The 14,926-nt window shown below is 39.7% G+C and overlaps 2 protein-coding genes across 4 annotated transcripts; one reads left to right on the top strand and one right to left on the bottom strand.

The window, feature by feature from the left end:
• The first annotated feature begins 214 nt into the window (after nucleotides 1–214).
• On the top strand, nucleotides 215–3,372 carry foxf1 (forkhead box F1). The gene is made up of 2 exons (XM_005752957.1): nucleotides 215–1,499; nucleotides 2,772–3,372. The coding sequence occupies exons 1-2, from the start codon at nucleotides 521–523 to the stop codon at nucleotides 2,933–2,935; spliced, it is 1,143 nt and encodes a 380-aa protein (XP_005753014.1). The 5' UTR covers nucleotides 215–520; the 3' UTR covers nucleotides 2,936–3,372.
• A 3,734-nt stretch (nucleotides 3,373–7,106) lies between these two features.
• Nucleotides 7,107–13,466, bottom strand: mthfsd (methenyltetrahydrofolate synthetase domain containing). Of its 3 annotated transcripts, none has more exons than XM_013915880.1 (8): nucleotides 13,282–13,466; nucleotides 13,042–13,145; nucleotides 12,561–12,674; nucleotides 11,255–11,368; nucleotides 11,046–11,136; nucleotides 9,882–9,994; nucleotides 9,499–9,624; nucleotides 7,107–7,876 (listed from the first exon to the last, which is right to left on the bottom strand). In XM_013915880.1, the coding sequence occupies exons 1-8, from the start codon at nucleotides 13,307–13,309 to the stop codon at nucleotides 7,124–7,126; spliced, it is 1,443 nt and encodes a 480-aa protein (XP_013771334.1). In that variant the 5' UTR covers nucleotides 13,310–13,466; the 3' UTR covers nucleotides 7,107–7,123. The 3 variants fall into 3 exon arrangements, with proteins under 3 accessions (XP_013771334.1, XP_013771335.1, XP_013771336.1); XM_013915881.1 differs by lacking the exon at nucleotides 12,561–12,674 and adding an exon at nucleotides 12,397–12,510; XM_013915882.1 differs by lacking the exons at nucleotides 12,561–12,674; nucleotides 13,042–13,145; nucleotides 13,282–13,466 and adding an exon at nucleotides 11,636–11,703.
• Nucleotides 13,467–14,926: the final 1,460 nt, after the last annotated feature.

Here is a 14,926-nt window from a genome sequence, read left to right as displayed (position 1 = left end):
GTGTTAGCGTATGGGTCCTTGAAATTAAATGTTATATGTGAGATATATTCTCTATTTCTGTGTAAGGACGGAGGAAAAAGAAAGATTTCACTGAAAAGTGAACGCACACAGATGTGCAAGCTTACAGCCCACCACTTGAGTAGGAGGGCAATCGGGGAACTGGGCGGGTCCCAACATTAGGATGACCAAGACATACAGCTTCCAATGCGCCGATGGCAACAGATAAGTAAAAAGTGAGCTCCTCGGACGCACGACAACACACCAACTGAAGTGGAAAGCGGCTCCTGTTCTTCTCTTTATCCCATTTCGGGCACTGCGTACAAGGCGGTCCGGCTTCAGACTGCTGCAGGACTGAATCAAAAGCAACAGCTAAGAAGATAATCGCGCCTTCGCCTCTATCGCCACTATCATTATTCGATTTTTTTCTTTATGACACAAATTTAGTACCTAACTTACTATTTTTTATAGGTGGAAAAGCAATTCTGTTTTTGTTTTCCGTCTCGAAGATTAAATTTAACTAATGACGGCAGAGGTTCAGCAGCCCCCAGCACAGACTCCTGCCCAGAGCAGCCCGATGTCTGCTCCGGAGAAGCCACACGGACAAACGGTGGTGATGGAAACTGCCTCCTCCACTACGAAAACCAAAAAGACAAACGCAGGGATCCGACGACCAGAGAAACCACCTTATTCCTACATAGCTTTAATAGTTATGGCTATTCAGAGCTCTCCAACAAAACGCCTGACCCTCAGTGAAATATATCAGTTTCTACAGAGCCGCTTCCCGTTTTTTCGGGGCTCGTACCAAGGATGGAAGAACTCCGTGCGTCACAACTTGTCCCTGAACGAGTGCTTCATTAAGTTGCCCAAAGGCCTCGGTCGACCGGGGAAAGGACACTACTGGACTATTGACCCGGCTAGTGAGTTTATGTTCGAGGAAGGCTCCTTCAGAAGGAGACCCAGGGGTTTTAGGCGCAAGTGCCAGGCGCTGAAGCCCATGTACAGCATGATGAACGGCCTGGGATTCAACCACATCCCCGAGTCTTACAACTTCCAAGGGAGCGGCGGGGGCCTATCCTGTCCGCCCAACAGTTTGTCTCTGGACAGTGGGATTGGGATGATGAATGGACACTTGGCAGGTAACATGGAAGGGATGGGTCTGTCCGGACACTCCATGTCACACTTGTCGACCAACAGTGGACATTCCTACATGGGAAGTTGTACAGGATCCACTGGGAGTGATTATCCCCACCACGACAATTCCGCCTCCCCTCTGCTCACCAGCGGAGGAGTCATGGAGCCTCATCCCGTATACTCGAGTTCAGCCTCTGCGTGGGCTCCAGCCCCTTCGGCCTCATTGAATAACGGGGCTTCCTACATCAAGCAGCAGCCTCTGTCCCCCTGTAATCCAGGAGCGAACCCACTGCAGCCAAGTTTGCCCACACATTCACTAGACCAACCATACCTGCACCAGAATGGCCACAGCACCACAGATTTACAAGGTAAGTTTATATATGTGTGTGTGTGTGTGTGTGTGTGTGTGTGTGTGTGTGTGTGTGTGTGTGTGTGTGTGTGTATATATATATATATTTAATTTTCTAATTTAAAAAAAAAAGCGCAAAAGGTTCAGAGAAGCCGGGCCTGATGATATAAAGAACATTTGCGAGCTATGACAAAGATAAAGGAAACGAAAGATTTTATTCAAATTAAGACGCTTTGGTTATTAGAGGATAGAGACAGAGATAATATACTGTCCACATATGTCTGTGGTTTACAGAATTTTATTTCACATATCATGCGCCAAACTTGGGCCTAGTGGAAATGTTGAGTAATTCTGAAGAGCATCACACTGAAATGCGCCGGATTTATTCTGCAGTCAGTAAACATAAGGCTTATCTGTGCTGTGCATAATTGAGGGGTTGGAATTAAGGCTATTAAGGAAATGATACAACACAACTTAACCACTTTTTTCGTAAATAAAGTTCCAGTATTTTGTGAATCATTAAACATAATAAATCAGGTTTATTAAAATAAAACCCAGACAGAAGACCAGAGGGGTTCAAACCTCCTGAACGTGTGGTATTAAAAAATCATAAATCAAGAGATGGTTGAAAGAGTCTACCGGGAGAGTTTAGAGTCACGCCAATCTGTGGACAAAAAAACAAAAAAAACAAGCGCGGTTAGGTCCAGTCTGCCTTGCCTCGAGGCTCTCGGTCCTCCGGGACTGGCGTGCAAAGGGGCCACTGTCAATTAGCCCTGCAAGCCCGCCTCCCCTTTTGACAATCTTTATCGGGTTTACTAAATGGACTCTGGCCCTAAGAGGAATGCATGCATTTCAGTTAGTATAATAGAGTGAAGCTCAATTTACAAATATAAACTTCTTTCTTACACAGAATATAAAGTGCCTACACATACAGCAATCTTTTTGCGGTAAAATATGGTAGATATAGAGCATATTATTATTATTATTATTATTATTATTATCACCACATATAACAGTTTTATTATTAGGGTTTCCAGAACGCATAGCGAAGGTCTGTAGAACTGGGTAATTAGTCTAGTATCAGCAAGATTACCAATCAAATCGTGTTGCAAATAACTTGTAAGCATTTAAATAACTTTTTATTTCAGAACTATAAACAACAATTTTCTTAACTGGGGAACACAAGGTAACATAGGTTACTAGCCTTCAAGTACATTACATTTAAAAGTGACCCTTTAAAATTATTATTATTAGTAGCATTTCCATTCATGTTTTAAATGCTTTTTTGCAGGTATTCCTCGGTACCATTCCCAGTCTCCCAGCATGTGTGACCGAAAGGAGTTCGTCTTCTCGTTCAACGCCATGACTTCCTCAGCCATGCACTCACCGAGCAGCGGCTCCTACTATCACCACCAACAGGTCTCCTACCAGGACATTAAGCCCTGCGTGATGTGATGTCCTCCGTGGACAGTCTAGAGACTAGAAGATGGTGTCACAGACTTGAGCCATGAAGCAAAACGGACTGAAATGAACAACGAATGAGTAAACTACCACTGAGAGGCATGCCCCAGTCCTGGAGAGTGCTCACTGCTTCAAGTAGATTGGACTACTTCTCTGTGCTGTTACACACAGCGACAGAGACACGGAGACAGGCCAATTAGAAAGCAACCACATAATAATATATAATAATAATTAAAACAAACTCTTTTATGCCATCTTCATCAACATCGACCAGCGGGGTAAAGCGTGGGCGTAAGACACCCTGCTGTTGTTTGGTACTTAGTCCTGCAGAGCGGATGACTACCACTTCACACTTTTGTTCTTGTGTATTCATCTTGTTAAAGTAGGTCAATGTTTAAAAAAAAGAAAAAAAAGAAAAAAAAATGCACACATTTCCCTGTCTCATGTTTTTACCTTTTTTTTCCTTTCATTTTTTTGGACTTGCATACAAATGTTAGATTCTGAGATGAACAATTATGGACGTTACATAGCCTGTATCATGTAAGTCCATATACTGTATACTGTGTAAAAACAATGACGGCACTTTTTGAATAACCTATAAGCGCAACTTTTTTTTATTTATTCTGTAGGCCTATATTTTAATTTCAGGCGAACTGGCCAAGGAGTTATATGCTTTATTGGCAATATTTGTCAGAACGCTTATTATTTGTTTTAAAATGAAAAATTGAGGATATATTGTAAACACTGTTATGTCTTTTGTGTCAGCTATATGTAGACCATTACTTTCAGCATTGTATACATTGGTAGAAGAAAGGGGGGGGGGGGGAGTCTAGCAAAGGGTCCACCAGCGAGGGTTTGTCTTTAGACTATATTACAACAAAGCATTAAGAAATAAAATATCTTTTCGGCTCTTTAAGCCGGCAATTCCACCAAACGACATCCATTTCGATTTTATCGCACACAGACAATTTTCGGGGGCGATGGTCCTGCAAGCAAACATGCCTTGTAAACAGATGCAAAGACAGTGATCCTTATTGCATAATTAACCCCAAATTAGCTTATTTAAAGATGGGAAGCTTTTTTTGTGTGTGTGTCCAATTCTTCAGCAGCCTTCTCGTGTAAATGTATATTATTGCAATTCTTTAATGTAAAGCGATGGTTCGTTTATTTGGGGTTTAAAGCACAACCGGTACCCTCGGTACTACAGACAGTTGTCACTGTGGTGCAGTTAGGTCTTCTATTTCAAGCAATTACTGCAGCAGTCTGTTGTTTTCACCTACAGTTGATGTCCAGCTTTGAAAATTAGAATTATTAGAAGAAACTAAACATTTCCCAATCCATTGGTCGACTGGTGAACATTAACAGTCAAGGGTTTGAAAGGTTAATCGTAACATGTCTTCGATCTGTTGAGAGTGTGCAGTAGTTAAGGCGTAACAAATCCGAGGCAGAGATCTCACACGCGTCTGGTTACAGGGTGAAAACCTGCAGCAGTCCCGTTGCTTTGGCAGTGAGGCAGTTGTTTTCCTCAGACGCATTTGTCCAAAGAACATTTCTTGCCATGGTGGAAATACAATAAATTGCGCTGATCTAATTTAAGGAGCATAACTTTAATTAGTTTTGGAGTGTTCCGCAAAATGCGTAATTGTACAACAGAAAATTGGCCTAGGAAAATGAAAAACAAAGAAAAAAAAGTAGGGCCGATTTTTCATAAAGAAGAACATCTTTATTTCTCATCTAAAATGAGTTGTTTTTGTTACATAAAATAGATATACCACTCATGATACTGCAAAGACAAAAATAATAAGCAGTTAAAAGTACTCATAAATAATACGCATAACGTGTATTGTACTGTGTAAAATCCTAGTTATCTTATCTCAGAGTCAAAATATTTTAATTTTACAGATGCAAATTATTATAAGGGACACGTTTTTTTTTTTTTCTTTATCAGATTTCTGATCCATTAATTATAACTGTTGTTTTTCGACATTCACAAACACGCATGTCTGTGCGGCTTAAAACCAATTTGGCAATTTTTTCATCTGAATGACCGCAAATCATTAAAAAATAAAAAATTAAAATTAAAAAAAAATCCGGACGTCGTTTCTTATTTTACATTTCTTCAAGTTTCAAGCAACATTTATGGCGTTTAAAAAGTTGTTCCTAATGTAAGAGTATGGTGGGTACAATCTATTAAGTGCATCAACACAGTCAGTGTAGATTAATCCGATGCTCATGCTTGTGATTTAGATTAAGTAAACCAACTGCGGTTTGAGGCCTTTTGTTATCTTCTTTAATCTTGACGGTTAAGTCATGTTTGCTGATGTTTGTGTGTACAACTACATCTTTACAAGGGGATGTAACATGCTCCACAGTGATACGCTTTGCAATCTCACCACATGACCACTGACTGAACCCCAGTAAAACGAGCATGCCATTGAGCACAGGGGTAAGCAGGCTTAACAGCAGTGGAACAGAGCATTAACAAACTGATGACATTTGCCAAGGTTCAGTGCTCTGGAGGGCTGAGGGAGAGAGATGGCGTTCCACAGCTGTTCCCTGGCCAGGCCTGGATGACAGCTCCATAAAAAGCCAGAGGCCTGGTACTGTGCAGACAGACACACTGCTTGTGTCCCAATCCTGCCAAGACTTTAGTGCAAACAGGACATCTATGGGTTAATTTCTTAGGTAATGGCAGTGCAGCTACAGAGACAGGTGTAAACAGAAGAAAAAAAAACTATTTCAAGTTTACAAGCTGGCATTTTATATGTTACAACTGGGTGAAACACATCAAGTTTTATGAAAATCCAATAACGGGCCTGAAATATCATATTTAACCACTAACAACATAGTTCTGCCTCTTCACCAGAACGATGGTTTGAGGTGGTGGGGAACTTCAGAGTCGGATCTCCAAATTCTGCAAAACCTTGTGAACATTTATAATCCATCAATTTTCTTTTTTGTTTGTTTTTCATAAAAAGACACTCAGTGTTAACGGGTACAGTCAAACGCTTTAGTGAAGAAATAAGTAAAGTCATGTGAAGCAAATTTATCTAATATTGAGGGCAGCATCACTCTCTCACTGGCCCAACCACACCAAATACAATGAATAAATTTGTATTTAGTCACTATAATGGTGCAAATATAACTGTAAAAATGAACGCTAGCTAAAAAACAAAACAAAAAACAAAGAAAACAGAACAGCAGCAATAGAGGCCTTTAGCTCTTCCCCAGTTTATCGTTGTAATCTGCCTGTTTTAGATTTTCATGGTTTAAAAAAAAAAAAAAAAAAGAGAAAAAAGAAAATTATACAGTAGTAGAGACTATCCAATAATCCCGTGTTATGTACAAGAATCAATCAAGCCAAGAAAATCACAACTAAGTCACGGTTATTTGTAAACTCTTTACATTTCTGTAGTCTCATTAAAGTTCATTAAACTTTAAACACTTGGAGTCTGTTCACCAGTTCTGTAAATCTGGATGAATTTGGACAATGAAAAAGACAAAAATGGTCAAAGGTAGAAGCCTGCGTGGCTAGACTTTTGTTAGATGATGAAATGTTATATTTTACTCCCAGTTTTGTGACTCAAATGATCAAATGTTGTGACTTGCCACACGCAGGTGCCATTTTGAACAAAACGAACCCATTTTTAAACAAGTAGGATGCAGACAAACAGGTCTGGCAACATCATGGATGTGATAATACTGACAGCTAGTTTTGAGAAGAAGAAAAAGAAAAAAAAAGCACTAGCCTTTTTTACTATTCTTTTTTTAAATTATTGTATGGTAGCAAAAGCACTGCATGCAGTTTGTAGACTGAAAGAGAAAATGAGTGTTGTGTTTCTAAGAATCTCTGATAAAGGCACTTTGAAGAGAAAACGATTGGGACAAATTTAAAGAAAGAAAGCTCCTGTAGCCCATTTAACAGAGCATATAGCAAAATCTTAGTCGTTATAGAATTTGTCTGGATTCAAATCAGCACAAGGTTCACTACTCTCATAGTTTCAGGTGTTGTTAATATTTAGTCATGCCTGCTAGGTTCAAATGTGTTCTCTTCTAATAAATCACATTTTTGTTCATATTTTTTTAAAGCAAAAAAAAACAATCAACTCCTTTTATGGTGTTTGCAGTTGTCCAAAACTGTAAACAACTTAAGCATTACATTAGGTATATTTCTTACTGCTTTTACTGCTCAGTTTTTTCTGTGGCATCACTCTTAGCATCTGGTGCTGATACTTCAGACTTCGGAGCCGCTGCTGGTTTTGGTCTTCTACTGGATTGTCCAGATTTCCTGCCTCCTCGCTGGCTCTTGGCCAGTTCAGCCTGCAGACTGTGACCATTGAGAGCGAGCCCCTGCAGAGCCTCCAGGGCCTGATCTGCAGCGTGGGGGTCACTGTAATCCAGGAAGGCCCTGTGCTGAGCTCCCTGCCAGGTGAGTCTCAGTGGAGTGGCCTCCCTCTCTCGGAGGGCGGTTTTCAGCTCACTAACACGCAGCCCAGCAGGGATTCCTCCCAGATAAACTGTTGTCACACTCAGATGGAGCTTACGCTGAGATTTGACTTCATTTCCACCCTCTTCTGGGACCTGCTCCTTTGTGTTCCCTCTACTTTTTCCCTTTATTGTCTTGCCAATTTCTTGCTCGTTACCTGCCTTGCCGTCTCCTCTGCTTTCTTTATTCATTCTAGTCAGATGCTGTCTGGCTTTTGGTTCTCCCGCTATTCTTTTTTCCAGTCTAGAGTCCTGGCTGGATTCTCCCTCAGCATCCTGCTGTGTGTTTGGCCTCAGCCTCCGTCTGGTTTGCCTTTTGGGTTGACTGGCGTGCAGACCAGCTTCTGCCGCAACAGGCGCTGCCCCCAGTGTTACATCCTTTCCAGCTTGTTCTTCAAGAGCACGCAGCTTCTTCAGGATGGGGATCTTTTGCAGCTTTTCTGTGTCCAGCTGAAGACAAAACTGGACAGACTCAGTAATGCTGAAACGAAAAAAATGTGTCTCACACAGCATACAAACAGACCTGCTCAGGGCCGATGCAATGCACCTATTCATAATAAAGAGAAAGCTGATAGCTCCTCACAGCCCATGCTTAAAAACCATCTTAATACCAGCAGGATATTTCACTTCCCAAGCAGTTAAAAATAAAGACTGCTATCTTGATTTGTTGGGTCTTCAAGTGTCTTGGCAGACTTTGATGCTGACCAGTCCTGTAAAGGATATACGGACCTATTGTTTTTACACTGGCCTGTTTGACCCGTCATTCCCCTGCCCCTGCAGAGCCAAGGTGGCTGGGCAGAGAAGCCTTTGATGATCAGACGCGGCCTTCCTGTCTATGAGGTCACTGGGTCCTGTTTACTTATATGCATGTTGTAAGGAACCCAGAGGTTACACACAAACTTACCACATAAGAAAAATAACCTTTACCTATGTCTAATTAAAGATAAATTATCAAGAGGAAAAACACATTTCATCTTTGTGCCACTGTCAGTAAATCAGAAGCTGTTTATGGTCCAGGCTGATTTAAATACAGACGATGATGTGAAATGAGTGGTAAATAAGGCTGATAAAGCACTATAAATATATCAGTAAAATTCCCAAGATAAAACAAACTAATTAACTGTGTTTGTTTTTTAAAGTAAACAATTTTACATAAGTGTGCACTGTACACACCATCCATAAAAACTAAAACTTTTTTTTTTATTTCTAAGAAATAAAAAATAAAATAACTGGAATTTTTTTTTTTTTGGCAAAATGGCATTATTACAGTAAGTGCACTCAGAAGAATAAACAATGCTGGATAGACCATCCTCCAGTGAGCTGTAGGTTTTCTATGTGTCCACTAGAGGGCAGTGTTACTAAGGAAACGCAACATTTTTGTCATGTAACCAAAGCAGCGCATTTTCCTATAAACTCTATGTTAATATTTGATCCCATGAAGTAATTATGAAGACTCATGTGTGCTAGTGTCATATCTCGTCTTGTCCTAAATTGTAGAAGAGATTAGTACAAGCTAATGTATACTTTCTGAACACAAAAACTTCAGTTGTTTTTTGTTTTTTTTGTTCTTTTTTTAAATTTAGTGTTGGGCATTTATTCTCCCTCTAAATGCCGGTTTCATTATGTTGAATGACAACAGGGGTGGAGACCTGATCAAACATTCATGAAAAACATACTTTCAGAGCAAGTCATCTTACTGGAACATCCATATTATCAGATTATTGACTGAAAAACATTTTTAAAAGGTGCAGGATTTTCCCAATAACATTATTTTTCAGTAATGGAAATCCACATACTAAGAGTGAAGCATTAATCACAGATGTTAAGTCTTTCATAGATAAAGGCATTAACGTCATAATTTTTCCAGTGTTCAAATCAGTTACTTTCAGCTATGCTTTACTGAACGCTTTTTTGTATGCCCCTCTTCTAGATAAATCCATCACAGAGATTTGAGGGGAGACACGAGGAATGACATGTATCAGGTCAGGGCAGCCTTGACCTCTCAAAATCAAGTTGACTATGAAATAACTACTATGCTTTACACAAAGCAAAAACAAGCACACTCAGGTTACCTTATTCCAGATGATTCCACATGGCTTAGGCAACTGGCAATCTGTTTTAATAACTCTGGTCGGTGTGAGGATGTAGTCTACAGTCAGGTCATGACTTCCCATTAGATCTTCTGGAATGTCCATCACCTGAAAGCACAGTTATTCCTCAAGTATTCAAATTACTAATGCTGAAACAACAAGTGGGAGGAAAACAAAAAAAACTCTAAACTATGTTTGTTCATGTCAGTTCGAGCTGCACATCTTTATTTAAAACTGTATTATTCCTCATTTTAATACCAACGTGTTCTTTAGCTTTGTAAAAAGGGACAAGCTGCTTATTGCAAAACAAGATCCATAAAACATTTGAACTGCTCAGTGAGATCAAACTGAATGCGCAAACCAACCTGGCAGTCATGGACAACAGTAACCACCACAGTAGACTCATTCACGGCACCCATTGAAGCCATCATTCCATACTCCAAGTCAGCAAAGCCTTCTCCTTTTCCAATCCGAAAGCCTACAGCGGAAGGCAGAGAGGGAAACTTAATTTAAAAATGTATACTGTGCAGTTTACGAAATCCTTTTGGAGATTTGTAAACTCCTTTATACTGCCTTACAGTAAAACATGTGTTTCGCTGCAGTACTGCATGAGTTATCTTGGGCATTTTAGAAATGAGGATCACCATGGAGTGCGGTTAGCAGACAATTTACATGGCGGGAAGAACACAGGAGAAGCCACAATAAGCAGAAGGGATCTGATTACGTACATCTGCCTCAATCTTATTTCTGCTCTTTTTCCTCTATGCTGGCAGAGTGTGCAGAAGTGCCTCAATAGGCTTAGACACGTGCAGCAATCACAATACCTTTGTTCCATTCTGCTTTCAGTCAGCACAGCCTCTCATCATTTTCCACTGTGTAGTAAACAAGCCTTGCATAAAACAATTTATAATCACCCAAGTAGTGATTTAGGAGAATCGCTATATAATAACAGACTATGTTGTTCATTACTCAGCTAATAATTGTAAATTCATGCTTGAAAAAGCAGGTTTTGCAGCACATGCGGCCTTTTCCACCTTTAGAGGTTCAAGGAGACCTATTGAGCTCATTTGCAGCATAGTTTTCCTCTTGGACTGCAGCACAGTTGACTAAACTAACCTTGCTGCAGTCTCTCCGTTCATAATCTCTGTGACACCATTTTCACTCGTCTCCTTTAGGCCACCTTTCAGCTGGCTTATATATACACCCTAAACTCATTGGCTGAAACATTGGCCATGTTTAATATAAGTATCCAACAGTGTTACTATTGTATATATGAAAATAAAGAAAAAAATTGTTTCACTTTGAACTGAAAAAATATTGTCTATTCTGCAATAATAGACAGTAAATTGCACACGTGGTTCTAACTACTATTTAAGGAGTACTGCATTTTCTTTAGATTTTATATATTTTAGTGCATGTATGGTAAACTTGGTCTTGAATTCACTGCTCTGTTGCTCTCCCACAATCATAAATCATTTAGGTTACCAATATGAAACTGAAATAGTATCGTGACATGGTGTATAAGTCACCTTTCTCCGACACCGCCACAGAACCAACCACCATCAGGTCAATTTTAATTTTTGCATCCAGGCCAACAGGTACACTGAAGTCTTTCACACCCTGGAGATGGTTTGAAGGTTTCAGAAGAAAGAAGAAAGAAAATCTAATTATCATTATTGGGAATTTAAAGAGGAATGACAATGCTGACAAATAAGAGCAAACATTAGTACATTTATACCTGAGAGGAAGAACATATGCGTAGTTGTTCTTTGCTAGCCCCTTCAGGTGGAGTAATCCTATTGAAAAGGCCTGTACGAAGACGAGGAGTTGGGACCAACAAAGTTTTCCGTGCCTGCAAAAATTATTTCAGTAAAATGTTAAAAATAAATAAATAAAAATAAATAAAATTAAATTTAAAAAAAGATCCTGAGTTATTTAATAGGACTAGAAATTAAAACTGAGCTGAATAAAATCAGTGGAGTGATGGCAAAATTACAAAAAACAAAAACATTTACATTTAACTGATGCAAAACACTGATGTGGCTGAAATGTGACTTTACAAAGAACCTACAGGATATTATACAATAACTTAAACAATCTTATGTAGCAAATTCTTGACCACAGGTGCAAACTCCAGTTCTTGAGGGCCGGTGTCCTGAAACTTTTCCATGTGTCCCTGCTGCAGCACACCCGAATAACATAAGTAGGTCATTAGCAAGACTCCATAGAACAGGGGTGTCAAACTCCAGGTCTCGAGGGCCGGTGTTCTGCAGGTTTTAGATCTCAACCTGGGTCAACACACCTGAATCAAATGATTAGTTCATTACCAGGCCTCTGGAGAACCTGAGGACATGTTGAGGAGCTCATTTAGCCATTTAAATCACCTGTGTTGGATCAAGGACGCATCTAAAACACCCAGGACATCGGCCCTCGAGGCCTGGAGTTCGACACCCCTGCCATAGAACTTGACTGCATGCCGAGGTGGCATTTCAGCCATTTGATTCATGTTACAGCAGCTCATGAGTGAATGAACATGGTGCAATAAAAGTACTTTTAGAAGTAAATTTTTCCAAACACTTTACTTCAATTTACTTGAGCAGGTTCAGGGGTTGCCACCTCAGCATGCAGTTAAGTACTATAGTGTCTTGCTAATGACCTAGTTAAGTTATTCAGGTGTGCTACAGCAGGAACACATTTAAAAGTTTCAGGACACCAGCCCTCGAGGACTGGAGTTTGACACCCCTGTTCTAGACAGTAATAAAACAGTCTAAAATTTCTCATTTAAAATTCTGCTTGCATTTAAAAATTCAAAAGAAAATCATGTAATCCAGCCTGAGGCACTCTGGTTCTTGGTTTTTTTTTCCAACACTGCAGTGCTACCTGCAGCACTGCCAGCCGAGCACCCTCCAGAGGTTTGTCAGGATCCACCTTCACCTCAGATGTGTGGATGAACGCCTGCAGCTCCAACACCTTGGCGCAGGCTGCAAAAGCACCCTACAGCAGAAAGGAAGGCATCTGATCATAGGTTCCTCAAGTCAACTTACTTCCAAGGTGATAAAGCGTGCCTGCTGCTGGGGTCTGTCTGGGTTAACTTTGACTGTCTGGCTGGACTTGAACTCCTGCAGGCCTGCAAGGCTGTAACATGCCTTACCTGCACCCTGGTCAATAGGTGCACAGGAAAAGACATGTATGCATGCACAGAGACAAGACAGCCATTAGTGATTCAAAATTTAAGAACATCAGTCAGAAGCTGTGCTGGTACCCTGAGTGTAGCAAGAATTTCACCCCTACAGCCCTTATTATTTTCTTCAGTTATTTATTTACTTACAGTACTTTACATATAACCCAGACAGTCACAGGCTCAGATTTTTCCTCTTCTTTCTTTTTTTCAAGTATATATATATTTTTTTAATTCGAGAAGGAGGGAGGAAAAAACTGGAGACTAGTGGCAGAGGTTGACCTGCCAGTGCATTGATTTGAATGAGAACTGCGCTGCAGCTCTTCAGCTAAACTGCTTTAACCTGCCTTGAAATTTGGGATTCTGTTGTGGACGGGCCTCGGAAAGTTTGCCAGATTCTTTTCTTCTATGTAGTCCCAAACTTTCTGACGAATGTCCCATTTCGATCCTCCTGGAGAGAAAATTGGAGTTTAACATAAACGCTAACCGAAGCAACATTTACGTTTTCAGCATCACATTTAGCGAATCGACGACTTTAACAAAAATTTCAACGGCAAAACAAACGTTTTACAAAACACTTGACCTACCCGGGTTGATTTTTATGACGGGATCCATCGCTTTATTAGAGCCACGGGTAGGTTTATTCTACAACACTCGGATGCACTCCACGCAGTAATATCGTACACGTGAGCTCTGTAACATAATACTAACGGAACAGCTGCTTGTCAATGTTTATCATTGCTACGGTGGCTCAGAGGGACGATCCTAACGAAACGCGAAAGGGAAAGGTGGTTTTGAACTTCTAGGCAACCGTAGTCTGATAAGCAGAACACTCGCGCTTCTCTAAATACAGAAAATACAGTCGAGAAAAAGCTAATTTTTCTTACTATCGACACGTGTAAAGTCAATTATTTCAAACCTTTTTTGTTAAAATTTTGATCTTTATGCCTTACAACAAAATGCATTTTTATAGTGACAGCAAATGATGCGTGTGGAAAATGGCAGTCAAAGCTTTGTGAGTTGTATGAGCCAAATTAAAAGAGTATGCCACTGGTTTTTTCTTCCATTTTTTTTGTAAGATAATCATTTCCTTTTAAACATTATTTTACAATTGGAAGACAATCAAGAGATATTTTGCATTTTTTAACATTATTTTGGAACCACTTTTTCAACAACTAGGTTTACATTATGTCTCAGGACAGGTGTAGTTTACACAACAGATGCTTTAGCATGGATTATTTTTCAAATTCATGGGTGGGACACAAAATATCCTCCAATAGGAGGATGAAAATGACTGAAAATACCCACTTTCATTTGTTAGGAATGGGGTCACTAAATGGTTTAATGGAAACTCTGTGAATTATATGGTATTGATTTTGCTTTGCAGGCAACACTTCTCACCCAAGCACTGGACTGATGTGTTAGCGCCCATATCATCAATCATCAAAATAAAAAATGTTATGAGTTGTTATATTTTCCTTGTTTTGTTTTTTGTTCTTTTGTTTCTTTTGTGTTTTTCTTTTCTGTTTGTTTGTTTGTTTCTTAACACAAAAAAATTAAGACAGGATGGGCTGGTGCAAATTCTTTAAGGTGGCCAGAAAAATTAAATTGCAGGGTTCCAGAGCACTATTGTCTGTGTAAGGAAAGGGCCACTTCAGCATCTGTTATGGAGTAAAAACAGGCAGGATAGGGTTGTGGCTTCAGTGTGCGCTTTAACAGCAACTGATTGTCACGAATGACAAGCTGTGATAACAGCAATCTTGCAGGAAACAGGAAATAATCTGAAAAACTTAATGATGAAGTAATTGTTAAGATGTGCTGGTGAAAACTGTTTAAAATCTCACTTCCTGGCTATTATGGCTTGTAATTTACCTCCTAAATTTTTGATCCATTAAGACTTTTTTGAGAAATTAAACTAAAGGAGAAAGGAAATAATGTTAACGTAACCCAGACTCTACAGCATCAAGAGGTCTCTGTTTAAAACCCTCTTATATTATCTATGTCAGGTTTTACTTTGTTAATATGTTTCCACTTATTAAGGCATTGTAAATGCAAACAAACAGCTCTGTCTTCTTTCACAGTTATCAAATTTTACTGTACCATATTTAAACTGGAGCACCACCTGCAGGTCTTTGGATGTCATAGATGTAAAATGCACAAAAAACAAATCTAAAGTTTACATGCTTAACCATATGTGTGACACCTTTTATTTATGTGTGTGTGTGTGTGTGT

This window comes from Pundamilia nyererei, unplaced genomic scaffold (assembly GCF_000239375.1).
Source record: "Pundamilia nyererei isolate P.nyererei 1_Seehausen unplaced genomic scaffold, PunNye1.0 scaffold00392, whole genome shotgun sequence".
Taxonomy (NCBI): Eukaryota; Metazoa; Chordata; class Actinopteri; order Cichliformes; family Cichlidae; genus Pundamilia; species Pundamilia nyererei.
The sequence above is the reverse complement of the archived record's forward strand: the minus strand, read 5'-3'. Positions and strand labels throughout refer to the sequence as shown.

What these genes read in the sequence shown, in the direction of transcription:
- foxf1 (XM_005752957.1), top strand. Translation starts at nt 521, where the DNA reads ATGACGGCAGAGGTTCAGCAGCCCCCAGCACAGACTCCTGCCCAGAGC. An exon ending in CAGCACCACAGATTTACAAG is followed by an intron (nt 1,500 to 2,771) that starts GTAAGTTTATAT and finishes GCTTTTTTGCAG; the next exon opens with GTATTCCTCGGTACCATTCC.
- mthfsd (XM_013915880.1), bottom strand. Translation starts at nt 13,309, where the DNA reads ATGGATCCCGTCATAAAAATCAACCCGG. An exon ending in CACGCTTTATCACCTTGGAA is followed by an intron (nt 11,369 to 12,560) that starts GTAAGTTGACTT and finishes TAATTTTTGCAG; the next exon opens with GCACGGAAAACTTTGTTGGT. An exon ending in GCATATGTTCTTCCTCTCAG is followed by an intron (nt 11,137 to 11,254) that starts GTATAAATGTAC and finishes AACCATCTCCAG; the next exon opens with GGTGTGAAAGACTTCAGTGT.